The 23,368-nt window shown below is 36.5% G+C and overlaps 1 protein-coding gene and 1 pseudogene across 3 annotated transcripts in view; one reads left to right on the forward strand and one right to left on the reverse strand.

The window, feature by feature from the left end:
• LOC149051612 (uncharacterized) overlaps positions 1 to 23,368 on the forward strand; it is a 418,635-nt pseudogene that overhangs the window by 183,910 nt on the left and 211,357 nt on the right. The window lies entirely within an intron of this gene.
• Positions 2,015 to 21,742, reverse strand: LOC149051634 (uncharacterized). 2 transcript variants are annotated; one of them, XM_089183861.1, is made up of 35 exons: positions 21,054 to 21,742; positions 19,331 to 19,744; positions 18,833 to 19,165; positions 18,249 to 18,325; positions 17,997 to 18,047; positions 17,550 to 17,739; positions 16,902 to 17,006; positions 16,635 to 16,728; positions 16,239 to 16,329; positions 15,801 to 15,850; positions 15,331 to 15,469; positions 15,092 to 15,186; positions 14,828 to 14,930; positions 14,422 to 14,572; positions 13,932 to 14,013; positions 13,690 to 13,756; positions 13,049 to 13,169; positions 12,912 to 12,953; positions 9,205 to 9,573; positions 8,883 to 8,917; positions 8,391 to 8,583; positions 7,887 to 7,994; positions 7,649 to 7,736; positions 7,377 to 7,467; positions 7,105 to 7,154; positions 6,356 to 6,494; positions 6,079 to 6,173; positions 5,633 to 5,735; positions 5,106 to 5,256; positions 4,661 to 4,742; positions 4,160 to 4,226; positions 3,991 to 4,073; positions 3,582 to 3,702; positions 3,337 to 3,378; positions 2,015 to 2,732 (listed from the first exon to the last, which is right to left on the reverse strand). In XM_089183861.1, the coding sequence occupies exons 1-35, from the start codon at positions 21,178 to 21,180 to the stop codon at positions 2,535 to 2,537; spliced, it is 4,347 nt and encodes a 1,448-aa protein (XP_089039987.1). In that variant the 5' UTR covers positions 21,181 to 21,742; the 3' UTR covers positions 2,015 to 2,534. The 2 variants fall into 2 exon arrangements, 1 of the variants encoding a protein (XP_089039987.1); XR_016180178.1 differs by lacking the exon at positions 4,160 to 4,226 and having other exon boundaries at positions 21,054 to 21,738.

The raw sequence follows: 23,368 nt of genomic DNA on the forward strand, positions 1-23,368 counted from the left end.
AAATAGCAGGTGGACGTTTTTTTTTCATTGTGTTCGTTGTAGAGGAAACGAAAATTTTCTCACCCTAGCTACTTTTTTCCAATAAAATTCCTCACCAACAAAATAGTTTTCAAACTTGCTATTTTCTTAATATGAAATAGCAAATGACAAGTCAATGAGTCGCACTACTGTTTTTTTCCGGTATTTTTTAAAATTCTAATTGACCCATAGTTTAGGCGCAGACTGGCGTATTTGTGTTAACAAAATCGCAAATGAGAGATGTGTAATGAATGAGGATTAAAACAAAACAAAGAGTGTTCAACTCAATAGGTGTCCTTATTGAAAACTGGGCTGAATTTCCTAGTTTGCATGACAAACTGTCATGAGGTTGAGCACATTTTTGGATGAATATTTTATCATTTCTACCAGGGGAAATTCTCTTATCACAATATATTTCCCTTCTTTTTGTACCCCTAAATGAAAGACCAAAAAATTATATTTTTCCTTTGACAATTTGAAACGTAAAAACCTTTTTTAAGATTTACTCCTCAAACTATTTAATTGGCGTTATTACGAATATAGACATTTTTAAAGACCACAAATTAACTAAGTTGACAGCAGATAGCAATTGAAGGATATAAAATACGGATTTTAAATCTTATTCTATTGGTATTAGAAGGAAATAAAATATTTCATTTTAATGTCGGCAAAACGAGAATTATCAGGTCAAGGATATAGAGGAAAAGGAGAAAACGAAAAATTAAGACGGACTCAAGGATGTGATAATCATTGCTATTTCTTTTCCTAACGTCATCAAACGTCTGCGAGGCCTTCAATTATAAACCTACTAATGAACAATTCTCGCATATTTTAGCATTTAAGTAAATTCTTATTTCTTCTTTCGCTCACAACTCTACTTTTAGCTTTAGTTTTCTCGAAATATTGCTTATTCAGACTGCTTCACCCAGGCCCTACACAGCGATGTAAAATGATTTGATGCAAGTCTCACTTAGTGCGGAGTGAGACTGTAAACGGTTTGAGTCCGAATCTTTTCCACTTATGGCCTAAAAGGAACTTAGCTTTTAAGCTCGTGGGTTCGTTATAACATCTCCAATGTCAAATTGTCATAATTACGTACATAAACAGGTGGATGACGGGCAGATCAATATCGCCTTACACACTGGTGGCAAAGGCTTTATAAAAAGATGAGGTTTTCCATAATAGAACATTCCATTTAGGTTCAATATTATTTTCAGTTTTCACATGCATATCAAACTAGAATTTGTGGTTATGACCATCGGATCTCCGACAATCAATCAAACAGAAAACAATACAGACGCGGTACAGAAAACATACCTGATATTCTAATTCTCCCATTTTTTTTTTTTTTTTTTTTTTTTTTTTTGCGATGAAAGCTTACAAAGTCTTTATGTCTTTATATCAATTCCCTGTGGCAGTATGATTGAAATTGCAATTAAGATGCCAAACGCTCGTAACGCTAACACGTAGTGTCTCAAGGACGATTGATTTTATCGCCGTTATCGGCTCAAATTCAACGGAGGAAAAATATGCAGCACAGTAAATAATCACAATTGCCCAATCACTATCTTGACTAGAAAGCATTTGGTTCTTTGTGTGCTTTTTGTATAGATTTTTTTGTTTGTTTTTGTTTTGTTGAAAGGTAACAACAAGACAGACGGTTTATAACATGCACATAAAAGAAGGGAGCAAAATTGGTCGGGGTTAAACTTCTGCATTCAGCCACGCCACATCCAGTTCTTTGATGGCCCACGCATGCGTAAGCCACGATAAGTCATAACACTACGTCATTTATCCTATTCTTGTACGGTTTTGTAGGGCGAAGGCAGTACAGTAACCCCTAAAGTGGTGATAAGAGACTATATCGACCAAATTACAAAGCCTAAACTTTGCTTCGTTTCCCTTAAGGGGGGGGGGGGGAGGGGCGCCGAAGGTGTTTTTTTATAGAGGAGAACAGACCTACGCTGTAAAGAGACATGCTAAGATTAATATGGTCTCAATCTCCACGGAGAGCTTTTATTACTAGCTTTATATGTTGGCCGTTTCCATCTTTTTGAAAGCAGATGCAAATGTCATACCATGGATTCATCAATTAAATAAACATTCTAAGAACACGAAATGCTCTACGTTTGGTAATTATCAGTTAGCAGAAGTAAATTCAAAATGCATATGCATCTACAAATAGCAGATCAAAATCTAAACGTACAATAGTTTCTTGTATAGAAACGGGGGTCTGGTCACCGACAATGCACTGATAAGCCAACTTAAGGTTCGGCATAAGCAGGTCAAAAGACTTGAAACAAATTAGGACTTTCGTCAATAGAGATAACGACTTTCTTCCCCTTATATTTATTTTTTTTTTGTTTTGGTTTTTTTTTTCGTGGCTTTTCTGTAAGAGTTCTATTCTGATATTGTATTAAATAATTAGCTGCCAGATTCCTAACTTACAATATTTTTCCTTGTATATGCCGCACTACGAAGTTATAGTTGTTATGTTCAATGTAACAAATTGACAACTACACAGAGGTTTTGCTCGGAACTTTTTTAGTTTTTTCGCCGTTACTCAGTGGCTGAACCTTTATTTTTCTGGGCGCAGCAATGGCTGTGGAATCCTCATTTACTTCCGAGGGCACAACGGATGTTCGTTTTGTACTAGTCCCATCATCCACAGCTGGGAAGATGGCCTGAATCCTTCTTTTCAAACGAGCCCTTACCTATAAAGTGCAAGTTAAATCAGCCACATTATTGCATTCAAGGAGTTTGTAAGTCGTACTCTTTTTTCCTTTGACTTTATGATGTATGGGCTTTCAACAACAGCCAGTTTTTACAAGTCAACTAAATTTGACGTCATTCAGCTATCTGGAGTTAATCTAGACAGGTATCGATATAAAATGAAAAAAAAATGGCGTATAATTCTTCCTTTTTTGCGCTTAGGAAATATTATCAACATTAACTTTATATTCTAACATTTTACGCCGTAAAAGAGACCGATCTGAAACCCATGTCTTTTCTCCATTCTTCCCACACCCCCATCCTCAGACACGGGAATTTGAGCGGAGCTCCTGTGCACGTGTGAAGCTCCAAACCCTTCAGAACAAGTGAATATAATGATAATTTTGGTCCTACATTGCTTCCTTTTGTCATGTTGCTTTTGCTTGTCCAGGTAGTCCGGATCTAAGGACGAGCCCTTCGAACTAGGGCTTAATTTCTTTGATGTGACATCGAAATTAAATAGAACTTCCTGGTCTCCACTGTAGTTTAAAAAAATCGATATAATACCAGACATTGGGATGCAATTTTTAACGATAAATCACTGACCTCGCTGTTCCTCACGCAGTGAAGAAGAAAGATCAAGAAACCCTGTTGAATTAAATAGAAGTGAGAAGTTTTTTCATTATGACGATGATAAGTTGGTTATGATTTCACCAGATTTAAACAATTTTTAAACCACTGAGCTGGCAGAGTAATGAATTCAACATAACACCATCCCAAGGTTCCCGGGATTGTGCATCTGACAGAATATAACATCTTTTGATCTCCACCAACCTTTATCTACATCTTACCTGTGTAGAGTTGAGGATCGTGAAGATGTAGGCGAAAGCCTTATGTAATGGTGCCAATAACCCAAATAACCACGAGATCCCCAGCAGAGGAATCATAACTATGCATGCCTTGACACCAAGTCTGGAAAAGAACAAAACAAAACAAAATAAAAAACAACAACAACAATAAAGCAAAAAAAAAAAACAAAGCAAAACATGGGGTTGTTGATGATGTGATTGTTGATGATAAAGCACTATTAGGTAGCAATTCTATCAAGATGCTTTCTCGTTGTTACTGTTCCGGATTTCGGACTCTTCCTCAGTAGATTTGTGAAAAGGTTAGATTCCAGATTGTCGTTTTAAGAGAAGGAGCTGATTCAAAGATCCAATATTCCTGAAACCGGATTTCCTTTTATGGAGGAGACCATACCTTATTTGCTCGCTATGTTTGTCCTTCTCTTGTTGCATAGTCACCATCTCCCTGATAACCCGCCCGAGGATCAGAATGTTGAACTTAAAGAAGGAAATAAACCTATATGAGCCCCATGAAAGATTTTTTTTTAGTTTCGATAATGATAATCTTGGTTATTTTCACTCACAAATTCAATCAGCACAACAAATACTATAAATATCCAGATCAGGCCATTGGCAGAAGACATCCAGCAGCTTTAATGAAAAAAAATAAATAAAAGATAATAGTAAATAAACAAAGTAAAACAAAAAACGAAAAGAAAACAAAACTATAAATAGATGCTTTGTTTGTCAAGGACTACTTGACATACCAATATGGATTTTCCACACATTGAAAGCGTTGATCGCGCCTTTTCTGTAGAATATTGACTGATGGAATCCATAATTGCAGCCTGAACAATCCGATTTAAAACCGATTTTCAGACTCAGAATTTTTAGGTTTTCTATCTCGAAACACAATAACAGTAAGCCAATACATAAAAACGGAAAATAATTATTTTTTAATCCACACGTGTATTTGGTTCAGCTCTAACAAGATAGTTGCTCGTTTTCCAAAATACTTGCGTCAGATCACTTCTTGGAAAGCTGGGTGGGATGACACTAGACCAGTACAATGAAATTCTCCTCACTATTTATCAGCCACAAAACTTTCGATCCCATCTTTTCCAGCTGCAATACTTAGTGATATGGCAACGATGAGCGCGGGAAGGCCTACAGGATTAAAAAGAATCAGACATGAAACTTAGCTTATTCCCACCCGTCAAGGGTAGAATTTCCCTTTCGACATTGGATATTAATCTTAAGCACCGCTATTCAGGGATATTTAGGACTGAAGTATGCAATATAAGTGACAGATTATGTTCCTGGCCCCGTATTCTTGAATTCGGAGAGGGGTCCTTACGGAACAAGGACGCACAGATAATATGGTGTGAACGAGAATCGAAGACAAATCGTTCGAAGAAACTGCTACCTAAATTAGTTGGACTTATGAGACATAGGTAACTATATTGTAAAAACACAAAGGGGTGGTAATTAAAAGTGTTTAAGTATTTTAATAGCCACAGAGTACCTTACCCCATGAAATTCCATGGCACATTCTTAATTTGTCGCCAACGTTGTAAACTTTCACAACAAACAGGTAGAGGTAAATTCCCTCGACCAGCATCCAACAAAAGGCAGCCATCAAAAAATACTGCATAAGAGCTGCCACTGTAAGGCAACCTCCCTGGGAAAATGGAAAGCGAAAGAGGAAATTTCTGTTAATTTGCAATTTGCCTTAATGATACATACGCCATGATTGATTTGTATCGTAAATATTGATAAGGCGTGTCGTCTTGACTCCTATTGCAAACTGACCGATCCAAAATCCTAGAGAGATTTCGGGGACGCACCGCTCACCATAAAAGCCATTTTCACTAAAATACAAGAAAAATAATATTCGACCAAAAAAACACGATCAAAGTATTTAAAACTGTTCGAAAAGCATTTAAATCGCGTTAGTTTCATTTTATTCGAAGTTGATATTTATCGCAGTCTTCTGCGTGTCAATTGGCCTCTTCGTTTCTGGACAGTAAATATTTCAATTTCCACAGAATTCTTGCCTTGTTCCCAGTCGCTCCAATCCCGGCGAGAAACATGATTTGTCCTGCACCAAGAGAAGTGACGAGACTCACTCGAATCTGGGATAAAGGTCCTCTCATGTCTCTGGCACGCCAACAAAAACGAAAGAAAAAAATAGAAGGAAAAGAAAAGAAAAGAAAAAAAAATTTTAAAAGACATAAAAGAGATATTCTTTATTAAAATATTTTACCCTTTCTTTCTTTTGTAGAAGTTAAGATAGGTATGTTGTTAAGGGTAATGATTCTAGGTCTTCTCGTCATCATAGAACTCAAAGAAGTAAGCAAACAATGGGCAAATCGGTTAGTACTGCACGATTATCACTTCTGTTTGTCCATTGACAGAACTCAGCGTATGTGCAAACTTTTTTCGATCAGTTATTTACTGTTCTGGCTGACATACATTTCTAATTTCTAACCACTTTACTCACGTGAGAGTAAGATAGCTGATTATCGTCAATGTGATACCAATAACAGAAAGGGTCAGCCCGACGTATGTGAGAATTTCCAAGTTCTTTTCGTCTTTCTTTAACGAGGGGAAATATAAACAATAACAATACTTCAAAATATTTACAAATCTAAATACATCAATTTAATCAAGTTTTATTCTACTTTAAAAACTAAAATGTTAAACTAATACGTTTTTGTTTGAATATACAAGCAGATCTTATCGTACAAGGGAGTTGCAGGCGTTATGGTGACACTTACCTCTGATATATCGGCAGTCTCTGTACTAGATGATGTGTCCAGAAGAACAGCAAAATGAGTCAAATGATTGCATGTGCATTCTGTTTGGTATGCATCAGTAGATTTGACGTAGCACCCTTCTCCTGACCAGCCAATGGAACTGAAACGTAAAATAGATAATTTATCGATCAAGCAAGACTCTAGTGCAAGTCATGGGGATGGAGCCCCATATCCAATAATATTGATAAGTACTCGAGGTGACAAAGGTTAGACGATGATCCTTTTAACCCTTTAACTCCCACGAGTGACCAACACAGAATTTCTCCTTACAATATCAAAACAATTTCAAGAAGACAAGTGATGAGAATAAAGAAGATTATCAGTGAGGGGATTTTGAGTTGATCCAATACAAAATTATCCAAACTAACACCTGTATGGAACTGTATGGCACACATTTAGGAGAATTACTAGTGAGATCTTGGGAGTTAAAGGGTTAAGTATTTGCATGCATTCACTAGCTCTCAAAACTTGTTCTTCACGCGTGGAGAGCTTCATGTGACAAATTTGAACCTAGGGCACCACAATTTAGCTTACTGGAACTCTTTCGCAGCTTGACTTCATTCAGATATAAGTGATCGCATCAGACCGAGAAGAAACTGGTAAGCATAAATCATACCTTATTCCCACTTAATCAACCCAATGCTAGCCTCATGATATGTCTTGAACCAGAAGAAAAAAAAAAGGTAGAGAGACAATCAAGCTATATTTACCTCTCATTGATCATGTTCCAGAACATACATTTTTTCTCGTTAGTTGCATCCTAAAATAATGGAAATAATAGCGAAAAAGCATAATTCATGAAAGATACATAACATAACGCATTGTGGACTATATATCGAAATCTAACGAAATCCGAATTCATAAAGCAACGCAGGTAGGCTAAAAATAAGCGAGTTCCATTTCAGACAGTGACTCGATCTCAACCAGAAAAGACACGGTATGGTAAAAATTATCATGAAAAGAAAATCATATCTCATGCTACCTTCATGTTTTTGAACTTCAAAGTTATATTTTCCTGTAGTCTGGTGGGCGAAGGAATTATTGTAGCAGCCAAAATAATGGAGTTGACTTCCCTATTTCGGAGCAGTTAAAGTCAGAATTATTAAACTTCAAATGCACATTTCCAAGCATAAATAAAATAAATAAATATACATTGTTTAGCTTAAAACCGCCCAGTTTTTGGCTTGAAGAAACTAACAAAGCATATATGTATACAAAGATGCGAAAAGTAAGTATAATTCAGATCTGGGAGACCTTGGATTGTTCAGGGTACTGTTCTCTGGTTGGTTTCTGGTAAATAGTTGATGGAGGTCTTTATATATCACTCCGAGTATCACTGAACCTGGGAAAGAAATAAAAATGTAACAATTTCACGAATTGTGGAAAATTATGCTAAATCAACAAAAAAATCGAAATGAACACATGAATATATGGATTGATAAAAGAACAAAACGTCTAAACACCGCATATTAAAAAAATTAAATTTTCAAACCATTGTCCAAATTTGCCGATGGAATGATTAGGAGATTTTCTCCCGTAGGTTCCTCCAGACGAAAGTGGTGGCTGTGGTTTCGGTAGGAGATTTTCCTGACAAGAACATCTTGGAGAAAAGAAGAAAAGAAAATGGTACGAGTATAATGAAGATGATAATGATAATAATTACGATAATAATATATAGTAAAAATAGTAATACTACCACTAATAATAAGAACAATAATAAAAATAGAAAGATCGATTTAAAAACAAAGTATAATGGGTAATAATGTCAATGAGCGAGAAAAGTTCCTTAAAGTGTTTAAGGAGGATCAGTTTTTCTATCAAAATTCGAGGAGGTTTAGCGATAGAACAGTGATAATTAGTTTAGTGAATTACAGATTTATTGCCTCAGAATGCTGTGGTAAGGCTATCTTGTGCAATGAACGCTTTTCCATCGCCATCTCTTGAACCGGAGGGACCATGATGTCGAATGTACTTATCATATTAGAAAGTGCCTTACCCATGTGTATGCTGCTCATATTCAATTCACTTGTTGTGCGATTAAGGTTATACTGTCCGTATTCCAACAGGGATGTCTCCAAAGAGGTCAATTCAAGAAAGACGTCCTCTATCTCTTCCTGCGTTAGTTGACTTTTGTTACGTATCTCTTTTGTAAGACGCTGAAGAATGGTGTTTGAAGAATTGAAGATATCCTACGCAAACAGTGAAGTGATTTAATTCAAAGAAAGCATTGATAAACCATACTAAAATCATAATGTCAGGATACGCAACAAGCCATTAACATCAATTCTTCTTTGACCCAATGAAATCAACAAAGCAAATACTCTTTTTTATGCGTGAAATTTCAATCGGTTTGTCGGAAATACGTTTGATGATCAAATAATGATGTGATTTATAAATACATAGAGCAGGAACTAAGTTAGTAGTCACAAAAGTGATGTATTGTAAAACATGAACAAAACAAAAAAAAAAGGGAATATAAATAGAATACCTCCTTACGGAGGCTTTCCGCTCCTGGCTTAGTACCTGTGTGGAAAGGACACATATTAATATACGCTTAAAGGTAATAAGTCATTAATTTGAATAAATAAGAGCAATAAATGGCTGAGTAAAATAATTGAATAAATGAGTCAATTGCTGAGTGAGGAAAACACGAAATTGTTAAATGAGTGGTTCAAACAATTAATTCTCACATGAACGAAGAAATGAAGGAATTATCGGGTGACCAGAGAGACTGATACATTTAATGATAAAATGGATGAAAAAATAGATAATAAATGATTTTAATTCATCAAAAAAACCTCTATACATACCATTTCCTTGCATTGTGCCATTGAATAATCTTATATTTATGTAGATTTGCCCATAACATCTCTGGAAGTCAAAACTATATGATGGGCCACCGTTTACAGACTCCATCTTTATATTTTTAGAACGACTTCTCCAAATGAATTTATCAATCCTCCTAGTGCATTCTCCTTGCCAATGAACGGATTGCTTGAGACAAAAAGCGAAGTCTCTGCACCACGTCAGGATACAATACCAACGATACCAACTATACCAAAGATGACAGGTGATTCTTAACCAAGGCGGATCGGTTCCGTTTTCGATTCGCTGACAGGTATCTTTTACCCCTTTAAGTTCCAACTTTCCGTAATTCTTGGGACACTGGTAACTATGACCTGAAAGTAATCACGCAGGTAAAAACGTTAAATTCATAAGAAAATGCTTCCCTGTACCCAACTTCCGATGATAAAATTAATTTTGTGACAGAGACTTTAACCGCAATAGCCTGCTTCAGGTACCTCTTTGCAAGAGACCACGGAAATCTTTGGCTACAGCGAGAATATTTTCAGCGGCAAGTACTTAGTAATAAAACCATCATTTTGATGCCGACATCGATTAAAACAAGTTGATAAGCATATATAAATAAGATATGGAACATTTCCCTCCCTCCCCCTTCCAAAAAAAAAAGAAAAAACAAAACAAACAAATTCATACTCGACGGATGAACAAATAATGTCTTAAGTAGGTAGGATATGTTCCTGAAGTACAAAAAGAATTGGATGAACGACAAACTGACCCTGTGGCTAAATATATAAATTAAAATACAATGCGTAGTACATCATGGCGCCACTGGCCTTCTTCATACGTCAAGTTTCCTAAAAACAAGCAACTCAGAAGGTTACCATACTGCTTGGTCGTACTCACCAATCAAGAATGCAAGGAAGAGAATCCTCCAGAACATTTTGGCTAGAGATCCCTTTGAACCTTCAAATATGAATCCGGCCTTTTGTGTCTTAAAGATCACTGTCTCGTTAAACAGCGATGAAAGTACTTTTTTTTTTTGTCGATGACTTTGGGTAGAGGCTATATCCAAAGGCTAAACCTTGAAAGACCAAAGAAGAAGGCAGTGACCAAGCTCGGCGTGAGCTTTTAACACTTAATTCCTCGAGTTTGATGGCACTAAACTGACTAACTGTGTCCTTATTTACTTTATGAATTTAGAAAGTACCGGGATATGACACGAATACTTATTTTTCATATGGGAAAGTGTCATGGAAACCGACGGGCAACCGCAGGTGGCAATTGAGTAAGAAATTGCTCAAAGCAGAGTTCATAATAAAGGAACCGATATTTTTGTCGCCCACAACACTTTTTGCGACTTAACCTCCCCTTAACACGAACATAATGGTTTTCAAATTTGCTACCCTCTTAATATAAAATAACGGACGACAAGTCATAGGTTTTCAAAATATTTTTCCGGAATATTTCAAAATTAAAATTCACCTTTAAGTTAGGTACACTTTTTGAATTGCAGCTGTTTTTCTGTTAATGACATTGCCATGGACAGATGAGTAATAACTGAGAATTGAAAGAAGACAAAGAGTGTTCAACACAGTCGGCATCCTATTGAAAACAAAGCCGAATTTCCAACTTTGCATAACGAACTGTCATGAGGTTGAGCACGTTTTACCTGCGGAAAAGATAAATTTTCAAATGAATATTTTATCATATCTGCTAGGGGAAGTTTTAAGGTTAAACTTCCTTCTGGCCACAAGATTTTTTCCTTGTTTTTTCGGTACCCTTAACTGAAAGACCAAAAATATATATATCAACCTCGACAATTTGAAACAAATACATCTTTTAAAATTTTAATTCTTCCTCAAGCTATTGAAGCTATTAGCGTTTTACAAATTGAGAGGAAAGCAATTAGCTAGGCGGCGAATGATGTTTGTCACAATTGGTAGGACGAAACACCAAAAAAATAACACTTAACTACAATTGAGACCCTTCGGATCGGTTCTAAACTCAAAGTTATCTCGAAATTCTTCGGTACGGCTACGGAACTCGAGAGCCAAGAAACATTCTGCTACTGAATTATGTAACACTTTACAATGACTACTAACTGCACACGGAGATATTTCGGCAACGAATGTCACTAGATTGCATACGTTACGCGACAAAAACAAAAGATGTTTCGTGATTGTCTCGGTTCGTTTTCTTTTTTAAAGTTCTTGAACACCTTCGAAACAGTCTTTTTGTAATCAAAGTCTTTTCAACAACAATAATAATGATAAATTACAAATAAGGATTTTACTTAACTTTATCAGTATGAAAATAAATATGTACTTTTCACTTGACCAGCGGCGCCCATTAAAAGGCACATAACATTAATTAAGGTCATTCATTAAATGGTTTGAACCCGGGGGTAACATGTAACAGTGTAGTTTGATCGTCTGGGTGAGTGTAGTGCTGAGAAGGACTGTTGTCGGTTATGGTGACTGACGTTTCGACAACCTGAGCGGAAGTCATCATCAGAGTCAAGTGAAAGGTTGCTGTCAGCCGAATGCACTTGGTCCGGTTTGTGTAAACTGATTGGTCAGTTTTGCCGTGATGTTGACATCGCCTAAAGACTCAAGTGGCGTGGGTCAGTCGTGATTGGTCTGTTTCGATCCGTTAGTGAAGTTAGGTCGTTCTGTTCGGTTCGTTTGTAGTGTTAATGCCGTGAATGAGTCGTTTGTATGGTGCCGGTAGTGGTTGACACCTATTGAGGGTAGTCTGTTCCAGTTTAGTAAACCAGCTTTCCAGGGTCAGTCACTGAAAGTAGTTGGTGCTGTAGGTTAGGCACTGCGCAGTGCCAGTCCATAGTGTGGTTCGTAAGTCGGTGATGTTCAGCAATGTGATTGTCTACATCGCCTTTCCTCGTCGCTCGTTTGTGTTCGGTCGGTCTAGTTGTGAGGTTTCTGCCAGTCTCACCGATGTAGGGGGCGCGGCAGTCGGAGCAATTATCTTTTATACCGCTCCCTTTCTGTTCCTCGGTTCGTCTTTGTCTTTGACGTTAGTCAGTATCTGACTTATATACACAGTTTATGTCAAAGACAAAGGCGAATCGAGGAATTATTATTATCATCTGCTATTATATGATTTAAGTTGATAATGATTTGACGAGAATATCTCGGGAATCATCCTCTCGATTCCTAACCATAGTAAACTAACCAGTGTCCTCTTCTAGTGTTCGTATCCAAATTCATTCATAAACAAAAGGTTTCTCTGAACTGTCATTTCTTCTTTCGGTTACAACACTATGTTTAGCTTTAGTTTTTCTCGAAATATTTCCGGAGGCAGTTTCATTTTCTTGAGAGCTTCTATTAATACTTTTTCCATTGTCTACTGATGGGAAAATGGAATGGAGCTTTCTTCTGAGTCGACTTCTTATCTGCAAGAATAAAGCAACAAAAAATGTCAAAACCAACTCACGTCCATTTATTTGAAAGAATTAGCTGTAGAGAGCTGAGTCAAGTTAATGAGAAAAAAGGTGAAATTAATCATCGGATTCATTTTCAGTTGGCAATAAAATTGGCCCAGGACGATTAAAAAGAGGAAAAGATAAGAAAAAAAACAGCTAAAGAAATCTAATGAGGAGTGATAAAAAAGGAATTGCCTATCGATAGGAAGAAAATAAAATTGATTTAACCTGGAGACACTACAAGCTTGAAACGAAAAAGTGATATTATACCTCCGTGTTTCTCACGCAGTGCAAGACGAAAATCATAAAACCCTGTTGAAAAAAAAACATTGATCTCGTTGAGTCAAGATTCTATCTCGTCAGTTTTTCTTACAAGTACAGAGATATACATTTTCTTTCAAACTTACTTGGTTTGAGTTGAAAATCGTGAGAATATAGGCAAAAGCTTTGTGCAATGGCAATAAAACGCCAAACAGCCACGTGACACCCAAGAGAGGAATCATTACCACGCATGCTCTGATGCCAAGCCTACAAAGGAATGTTTTTCTTCCTCTTTAAGACATCAAATCACCGAAGAATAAGATCATCATTATCATCGTCATTGTCGTATATTTGTTTGTTTTTTGTGCATGTGGGTGTGTGCGCGTGCAAAGACTACCGATGAACTCTTGTTTATTTGTTCTCTTTTGGATTCCTTACGTTAAAGATTTCATTCTCTACCTGATTTGTTCAGTCTGATTGTCTTTTGTTTGTTGCATCGTCGTCATCTCCCTGATAACTCGCATAAGGATCACAATGTTAAGCTAAAAGTATAAAAAATAGTGATTACACCGAGATACTATTGATGTAATGATAAATTAAAGACGAAAATAGCTCAGTAATTGTTTTTTCAATTCTTGCCCTAATTCCTTCTACTTTGTTCATTGCCGTCGATGCCGTTTTCATCACTGCCACTGTTAACAACGTTGTCTTGACACGCAGTTACACGTAAGCCTATAATCAATAGATGTTCAAAATCAAGTTAGTGATAAATATAAGGGGGACTCACCGATCCAATCAGCAATACGAAGACAATGAATATCCAGATCAGACCATTTTCGTGAGAAAGCCAGCAGCTTGACAGACGAAAAACAAACAAACCAAAAGAATAAATAATAATTTAACGGCAGTATTAACAAATAATAGATTAGATACATCATTACATTTTTCGAAGCTTTGCTTAAAGATCTTTTACGAACAAGAGAAACATTATTATTACTTTCCTCACTGAAAGGTACATGTTTTACTTACTATTTCTCGCCGACAAAACTCTCGATTCCCGCAATGCCTGCTGTGATGCTCAAGGATAAGGTGACCACAAGTGCAGAAAAACCTGTGACAGAAAAGCCGAAAACATTCACTCCTGGTTTGCAAGAAAATATGTTTGAAACGGAATCTAAAATGCACCAAGGAGTTGAGTAGGGGTGTCCTAATGGTGCAAGAGGTTTAAGGTTGACTTCCGGAAGAGTTATTGCCGGGTGTGCTGTTGGGTAAGACAGCTCATTATCTTTAATTAGATTTTAGTCCACCAAAATTAAGATTTTTTTTCAGATTTACTAGCAGTGAACTAACTTCCACATGCATTTCAGGATGAGATTTAATGCTCCTATTCTTTTATGCCGCTAGAGCCGGGAAGGAGCCAGTCATTTCTTAGGTTTTACGCTTTCATATCAGCTTTTACTTTAACCTCTTTTAATCCATTTATTCACACACAAGCAAAGGAACTGAAATATGGCCTTACCCCACGTAACTCCGTGGCATATCTTCATCTTGTTTGTAACGTTGTAGACTTTTACAACAAACAAGTAAAGGTAAACTCCCTCGATGAACATCCAACAGAAAGCGGCCATTAAAAAGAACTGCTCAAGGGCTGCTACCATAACACACACTTTCTGGAAAGAAGAAACAGCTCAGCTATCTGTTGCTGCAGTTAAGTAAAACCCTTCGTGAGCAAAGAAGTAAAGCCCAGCCTTCATATAGCATGGATGATCATTTAGCTTTTGCTTATGCTAAGACGTCTAGAATAAATATATATTTCTGGCAAAATCGTGGTTTAATCGAAAACTTAGGGCATTGCCTCATATCCAAATGAGAAAAGACAGAAAAATCTGAAGAAACCTACAGTAACCTGGTTTATTGTTCCTTACTTTGTTCTCAGTCGCACCAATCCCACCAAGAAATATGATTTGAGCTGCGCCAAGCGAAGCAACCAAACTAACACGGATCTGAGACAAAGGACCTCTCATCTCCCTGGGGCAAAGAATTCAAAGGATTGCCGAGAGGAACAGAGCCGTCTGTGAGGATGAAAATTGTCTTCGAAAGAATAAACACTCTTGAGTAGTAGTGTCAGTGTATGATATTGAATAATGTGTGTCTTTCAATGTTAAACAACTTTCTTATAAAGTACTTACGTGAGAAAAACGTAGCCGAGAATTGTCATGGTAATTCCAATCAGAGATAATGTCAAACCCATGTAGGTAAGAATCTCCAGAATTTTGTTGTCGGTCTGTGTAAAATATGTAAGATAGCACAAAACTAGGTACATATGCTTTTAGTATAAACAAAGTCAGATAAGGCCCTTCTAAAGTTTTTAAATGCATTCAATTTTTGTCTTTTTTTTATAAATTATGATACCCATGATCTAGCACACCTCAGATACGTCTTTATCGTAAGGTTCCGTGCGAAACTGCATCAGGACAGCAAAATGGGTCAAATGATTGCAGCTGCATTCCGTTTGAGATTCGTCCATAGATTTTACAGAACAACCTTGTTCTGACCAGCCTACCGAGCTGCAGGAGAAAGCATGATTTGAAAAGGCTGCTAAGAGATGGGATTGATTAAATTTATCGAAAAATCAAACTGATAAATAGATGCGATCGCGATGTTTTTGAATAACTAAGTAAAGTCGCTAATAACTAAGCTAAAATCGCAGCCTATATTGTGCCAAAACCAAATGCAGAGCAAGTAGACAACTTAAAGCACGTCGCCACTAAATGATTGCAACCACTAAGAATATCAGCTACGAATTTCATACATTTTTATTATTTGGCTCAGTTGAGTGAAAGAAGTAACCTCTTGCTGCTGCAGTAATTAACAAAGGAAATAACTGTATTCTCTCACCTGCTGTCTGCTGTGTTCCAAAACACGCAGTCTCGTTTCCTTTTTGCGGCCTGTAGTTAACAAAATCGTATGATCCTAACAAGTTAAATCTCTCAAAGGAAATAAAGACCCAAATAAGATGGGGAAGAGGGTGGAGAAGATTCAACTCAACTTTTGAAAGGGCTCTTTCCCTTTCTGTGTTTAACTATGCTGTCTCCTTGGCTAATGATTAATTTTATTAATTCTCATATTCTCGCCCAGACACATACTCGTTTACGTTCTGAAGAAAAAATGGTAATCGAAAAATCTGGTCCAGTTGCGGATACCGACACCAGGAAGGGTTCACTTAATTTATTTCCTAATACACGTTTGGTTAGTGTCAATTTCGTACTGATCCAGTAGTCCTCTCTTAAGGTGATGTGAGGAGCTTCAACAAGATGTGTTATTTCCTGCACTTGCCTGAAAATTCCTGAACATTAACGTAACATTATGCGTCAGCCTCGTGGGAGGTGGAATGATTGTAGCAGATATTACGATCGTGTTGAGATGCCTACGGTGGAAGTCGATGGAGCAAGTTAGTCACAAAATCTGAATTTGCGATAGAAAAAAAGAAAATAACACATGTAAAGATGAATCGTAGATTGCGGTGGATCATTGAACTAGTCAGTTTTCTCTTTGTTTTATTTTGTTGTTGCTTTTGTTGTTGATGTTGTTTTTTTGGAAATATTTCTTAGTTGATTCATCATTCATTTCCTCTTTTAAAGCATAGGGAGGACTAGAAGCATGGGAGACATAAAGGGACGAGAAAACATACAGAAAAACTAGAAAAAAAAAAACACACGCACACACACAAACCTGCTTTTGTTAGTCGTCTCTTTGGTGTAAATATCATCAATCAAAAGCATTTTAGAAAGACTTTTGTATAAAACTCCCATAACTACTTCTGAACCTGAAAATGAACAAGAACGGTAATATAAGGTGCTGGAAGATGAATGTTATAAAGAAGATGTTCCAGGAACTCCTGTTATAGATATGATAAATGTTGAATTTAGCTCACATTGAATACGCACTAATGGATGGACTTAGTATAGAACGTATTTGATAGAAGAATCCTTTACCAACCGTTCTGAAAGTTTCCCGATGGAATTTTAACGAAGTTCTGTCCTTCAGGCCCCTGGAGACCAAAATCACTCTCATTTTGATGGTAAACACGTCTGATTTCCAAATCTAGACACACAACGAAACAAACTTAAAATCAATCGGAAGGAATACGAACAAAGAGAAAAAATACACCAGTCAACTTAAAGCCAAACTTAATGACCCTAAGACTGATAAGAAGACAAAGTTTGATTCTTTGGGGCCTTTTTGCCCTTTGACGTCAAAGTAGAAGATGACCTGCATAAGCAGGTCTTACCTTGGCCTGGAAAAAAAATATGTTCCTAAACTGCAAAGTCGTCTCTTTTGATAAGAAAGTTTTAATGAACTCACATTAAAAACAAAATGAAACAAAAAACAAAATTACACAAATGGTACAGGCTAAAATGCCCTTTCTCCTTTTATTTATGTACCCAGATTGGTCGCTCACGCCGTTCATCGTATTCTGTAGTGATAAAAATATTATCAATGTAATTTATTTCATTTTTTTAATTTTAATTTTTTTTTTCGACACAGAAACATTTTAGGGTTTTTTTCTACAAAACGATCACGACGTGAAAGTCGACACTACGACACTAGAGGTAATAAATAATTTTTCTTTTTTTTTTCCCTTACCGATTTCTTGGCTGTTAATGCTAAGGTTGGGTGTTGTTTTATTAAGGTGATACTGAGCATACTCCAACACAAATTGTTCTAAAGTGTATGTAGCTTGAAAAACCGCCTCCATTTTTTCCTCCTCTGTTTGATTCCCAAACGTGCCATTAGAAAATTTGGAGAGTGTCTCCTCAAACGCATCCAAAGCGCTCTAAAAAGGATTGATTCAGTAAATAAGCCAACGAAATCGTTGGAACAACACAAGAAAATTGGTCATCAGTTCCTAAAGCACGGTGTTAATTTATATCAACGAAACTTATATTAGTACCAAATATTTCGAGTTGCATGCTTATCGATTCTTTTGAAAACTATAACATGGTGAGCTAATACCTCAAAAGGTTTTAGGACACTTATTGTAGGACAATTTCTTGAAGGAAAATATCTCCAAAAAAGGAATATGCAGAATACCTGGATGGATCCCTCTCTTTCAATGTCAAGGAGGCCAATGGCGTTCAGTACCTGATAAGTAATAAATTTCCGAAAGCCAAGTATCAGTATTTCTAAGAACCAGAGGCATGCCTTACTCCACTGCATAACTTACTCCGTTTCTTGCCTGGCCAAGTTGTTTCATATCAGAATTTTTTTTTACTATATTGGCGCGCGATATTGCTTATACATGTTTTGAGATCATCGTTTTCATCAATCAATTCAAGCACGTACCTGAGAGTTCAAAGTCTGTGGAGCTTCAGCATTGTCATCATCACTATCATCGTTATCATTCTTTACTACTAAACTGTCTAAAAAAACAAAAACAAACAAACAAACAAACAAACAAATCGAGTATCTAGGTAGGCGATAAATGTAATTACTTCCGTTGGACGACCAAAGAGGAATCTATACGTCACCCTGTCACTGTGTCATTTGTTGCATTTTCCTTAATCAGATGTTTAAGGAACTCTGTCTGCAGATGAAAAAATTTTCTATCTACCCGCTAAAGTATTTCTATTCTCAGACACCTCACCTCCCCTAATGCTGATGTTTTGCAATCTCCTTAAGTTTGCACGCATGTTTTACATTAATCACAAACACAAAATCACAGCAGAGATGCGTGACTACTTTTTAAACATGGGAAATATGGCCACAATATACAGGGGAAATATGATCTATGTCAATGTCTCAGCAACTGCGCACCTACCCCTCCCATTACCCAAAACAGTCAACTGATAACAAGTTAAGATTAAAATTGGGTTAAGGGTGGAGTACGTGCGAATTTGCTTAGATACTGACATTGATCCCAAACATACCATTTAGTTTTGATTCAGAGTTGCACCGAATCACTTTAACAGCAAAGATGTAACGACCGCTACAAACGTAATTGACCTGGATCCGTGTGTGAGGTAAATAACTGAATATTTCTACTGTAAAAGTTGGTGGAAATCGAAAGTAAAAGTCAAAATCACGACGGCACCGATTTCTGAGATCGTTAGACCCATAACAGTTCCGAAATGCATCGCACCATCTCAGTGAAGAATGATAACCCAAACCAACTGTGTACCAGATGTTGTTTGTTCCATTTTTCAGGTAATTGCAGGTATTGGAACTCTTTTTCCATAACGCGGTGTTCAAACATGGGGGCACTAAATATCAGAATAAAATGTTTTTTTAATGATTTTATAAGATTTTAAACATGAATCAATGATATATACACATAAATTCAAATAATAAACAAGTTCAATGATATGTACACATAAATTCAAATAATAAACAAGTTTGGCAAAATAATAAACAAGTTTGGCACAAACCTTTTCCTGTTTTTCTCGATTGGCATTCTATGGAGGTAATCCTGATGGCGAATGTCTTCAAAAAGTAGTTTCTTCCGTATTTTTGTATACCGCAATACTTGAAGTAAACGTGTTTGAAGTGAGAGACGTCATTCACTCCTACCCCTGTACTTACATCGAAGAAAGATGAACGGAGTCTATAAAACTTTAAGGAGCAATAGCTTTTCCATTCGGTTGTTTGATGAAGGCATATTGAAAAGTAATCACACCACAACTGTAAACATTGAGCAAAGTCACGTTTCCGGTATCCCCCAGAACTTCTTATTTTACAGTCAGCTTTTATCCAATGTTGAGAAGTGGCGTTCTTGATTTGCTGGCAGTTACCTCGCTTTAGCTCTGCGATGTTAAGCGATTCATAAGAATAACAATCTTTTCCTGTTTCAAAGAAAAAAACAAAAAGGACCCCTTAGTCCAAATAATACACACCCAGTGATATAATCTTAAGAGGCAGATTATATTTTAGCAAAGGGACTTCGAAAAAGTAAGGTGAAAAAAAAATAGTCTTTTTCTGAGCCTAGTGGCCCAGACAGCCTTTCCCTCCCCTGGATGAGACGCTACTTCATCACAAGGTAACCCCCAGAATCTCATCAATCTTCCCTGGAAATTTGCCAGTAACCATTTATACTCTCAGGGGGAGAGACACACTGTGAAAGTAACGCGCCCTTCCAACGAACACAAGACAAGGTCTGGAACCCAGACCACTCGACACGGAATCCAGTGTTCTGAGTATCAAAGAGGAAGAAGAAAGAGCCAAGAAGCTCACAGCAGGCAATATTTAAATTGCCAGGACCAAAACAGTCTAGATGCTCTTCTAACTAAGACTGTCAAAATCATTTTTAGATTTTTAAGTTTCGAGGCTCTTGGAGAGTTTTTTTTTTCGTTTTTTTTCCCAATATTTCACGATTTTGACACATTTTTAATCCACCATTAATTTCCTCGTGATTTCGTTGGCCACCTTACGTCACGAATGACCCCGCGTAGGTCGACATTTGCCCTACGATTATTTGCGTCGAAACAAAGCAAGGAGGAAAAAATATCATTACATTTCTACTATTTTATATGGAAAAAAAAACCAATTTGATCTGTAGAGTCTAATGATAACGTTATTAAAAAGCTGGTCGCCAATAAGCAACACTGGCTTTTTAACTAGCGGTTTTTGCGCGATATGAGCATTAATTTTATTAAATAAATAAACCCCTTTTTTCCTTGCCAGTAGGTCGGCTGTTATTTTCTTCGGCTGAGAGATTGCCCTCCAAATTTCACCATTTCTCTTGAAGCTTTGCTTCCCGGCCAAGTATTCAGTTTATTTCACTTTCAAATCCGTGAACAATATCAATTGCGATACCCACTGCCCGAAGTGGGTCTAACTACTGAATAATTTTAAACTTCTTTAAATTTAGAAGCGTTCGGTCTTCCTCACCTCTTGAACGAAAAAAAAAATGGCATTCGCAAAGAAGATACATTGCCAAATGGATCTTTTTTGAATAAACTAAATTCATGCAAAATGAATGTTAAGTTGAACAAAAAAAGCTAATTTTTTCCTGCTCCTGGCTTAGACTCGGTTGACAGAGAACTAAAACGTATTCAAAATGTCTTTCAAGCCACGAAATAGAAAGCAAATACATTTCCCAGTATTGGTCATTTTCCTCTTCTTTCATATCGTCTGTCACTAAAACTGACTTACCTTGAGCTATATTCCGAACATTCCAAATAACTGCAAAAGAAAGGAAACACAACCGCGGCAAAACATGACAAAAGTAAACCATTCTTTTTAATAACACGGCAGTGTTGCACTCGAGTCGTTGAGGCATTGCTCAAGTGGAAAAGAACAGGTGGAATTTTAAGCAAACAAACGATTTGATCTGAATATTGGGCCACGGCCGAATTTATTGTTCAGTGCTACCTGTCACCCTGACATGTTTTTCGTCACAGTCAATATCGATTCCCTTCACGGTTAATTCTTGAGGTAAATAATTTGGTATGCTTAAGAGACTGTGGTCTTATTTCCTCAAACTGCAATCACAGAAACATATTTTGTTAACCTTTCCATATTATTAGTAGAGTATTCGTTTTCGTTTGGACCTGTTATAATTAACGCATTTTTCCTGGTGTAAGAAAAATAATTAGGTTGAATAGGAGATATAAGCATGATAAAGCGATGGAAGAAAACCAATATTAAGGTGTATTAGAAAGCACGTTTCAAATTGGTATTAATACTGGCAGTTATATGAATAAGTTAGTTTAAACAGCTATTTTAATTTTTAATTAAACCTTCGCCTTGAGGTAAATAATTTTATCTCCTAAAATCACCAAGATAGAGCAGTCCATCAATTCCAACTGACCTGAAAGTTCAGTATTGGCTGAGTACTAAACGGAAACATTACCCTATCATAATGAAAAAAATATATATATGGGTAATATAAGGGGCTTTATGCATATTTGATAATGAAAAGAATGGCATATACCATAATTTAAACGTAGTCGAAATTGGCTCTATATTCGTCTAAGCGTGTTACGTTAGTTTTGCAGAATTTATCAGACGATTTATGCGAAAATAAACCTTTACACGGTCAGTTAGAAACTCTCATGATGTGGAATGGTGAAAAAAAAAATTAGGACCATTCTAATCCAAATGAATAATATAGGACCACATTGTATTTTTATTACCTCATGTGCTATGAAAAATTTTAAAGAAATAATGATTAAAAAAAGCAAAATCTTTACCAAATCAAAATTAGTTGAAGCAAAAAGGCTTCTTGAGCTATTGTATACAAAGGAATCATTTTGCCGTAAGCGGCAGCTATCAAGCGTTCCCTGTAACCAGTATATTTAAGATTATTAGCTTTGTTGTAGAGGAAAGGTCCAATCGTTTTATATGTCTTGGTTCTTTCTACACAGAATTCGAAAATCGTGGCGTTCAAGAATCATTTCGCGTCGTTACCGGGTTGGATGAATACCTTATGGCGGCTGATTTTCATTTGTTTTCACTCAATCATTACGCGACTGTATTGTTGTATTGATTCCGTGTATTCGTCCTTGGAAACTCGACATATTCAGCCAGCAATTATTCACAATTAGCCGATTATTTACTTTTTGTTTCCACAATGCTGATAAATAAATGCTAAATGCTCATCACATTTTCCAGATTAATTGCATTTATGCGGTCTTATCCGGAGGTAAATCTGCAGTATTATGTTTACATCTAAATTGGCTTTCATTTGGTATGAAAGCAGCGACTCTTGGATCACGTAGCTTTTGATCGGTTGATTTTTATTGAAGTTTTCACCCTACGGAGAAAAATCTTAGAGCGGTGGAAATTTGGTTCAAATTACAACGTAGTTTTATATTTAGTCTGGTGAGAGAATTTTTTTTCTTTTTTTTTTTTTATTATTCTTAACTTTTATACACGAGTTTAAAAATCAGCCACTCAGTATCTATTTATGGTGCTCCTAGAAGCAGACGAAGGTTTCGCTCATCAGGTGTTAAATAAGAAGAGAAAAATTAATAAAGGCAATTCATAAAGATGCGGTAATATTTACAGGAGTTGATTTAAGTGCTTCGAGACGTCAACAGAATCCATAAGCAAAATCAATAACTACAGCTTCAGAAGTCTGTAAATAATTTAGTGAGATCAAAGAAAACCTTATCAGTTGAATTAAAGTTTTTTGTTAATATTTAGATGAATGGAATTTAGCTCTTTTGAACTACTTCTGACCTTGTACACAATTTTAAATCTACCACAAATATTAGAGCAAAATCAAATGATAATTATTTTGAATTAAAGAAGTTTTTTTACACTGTCAAATCATAAGTGCATGGCTTATTCAAATTTCTTACTTAAGTGTTATCAGCCACCCCAATGGAGACTCCATTGGGCGATTGCCCCTCGCCCGATAGCATTTTTATCATCCTGGGCCCGGTTGTATAAAGGTTGGATAACACTATCCAAAGGATTAATCGCTATCAAGCGGATAAGTGATCGCAAAACTTATGGCATTA

This window comes from Pocillopora damicornis, chromosome 1, assembly GCF_964200805.1.
Source record: "Pocillopora damicornis chromosome 1, jaPocDami1.2, whole genome shotgun sequence".
Lineage (NCBI taxonomy): Eukaryota > Metazoa > Cnidaria > Anthozoa > Scleractinia > Pocilloporidae > Pocillopora > Pocillopora damicornis.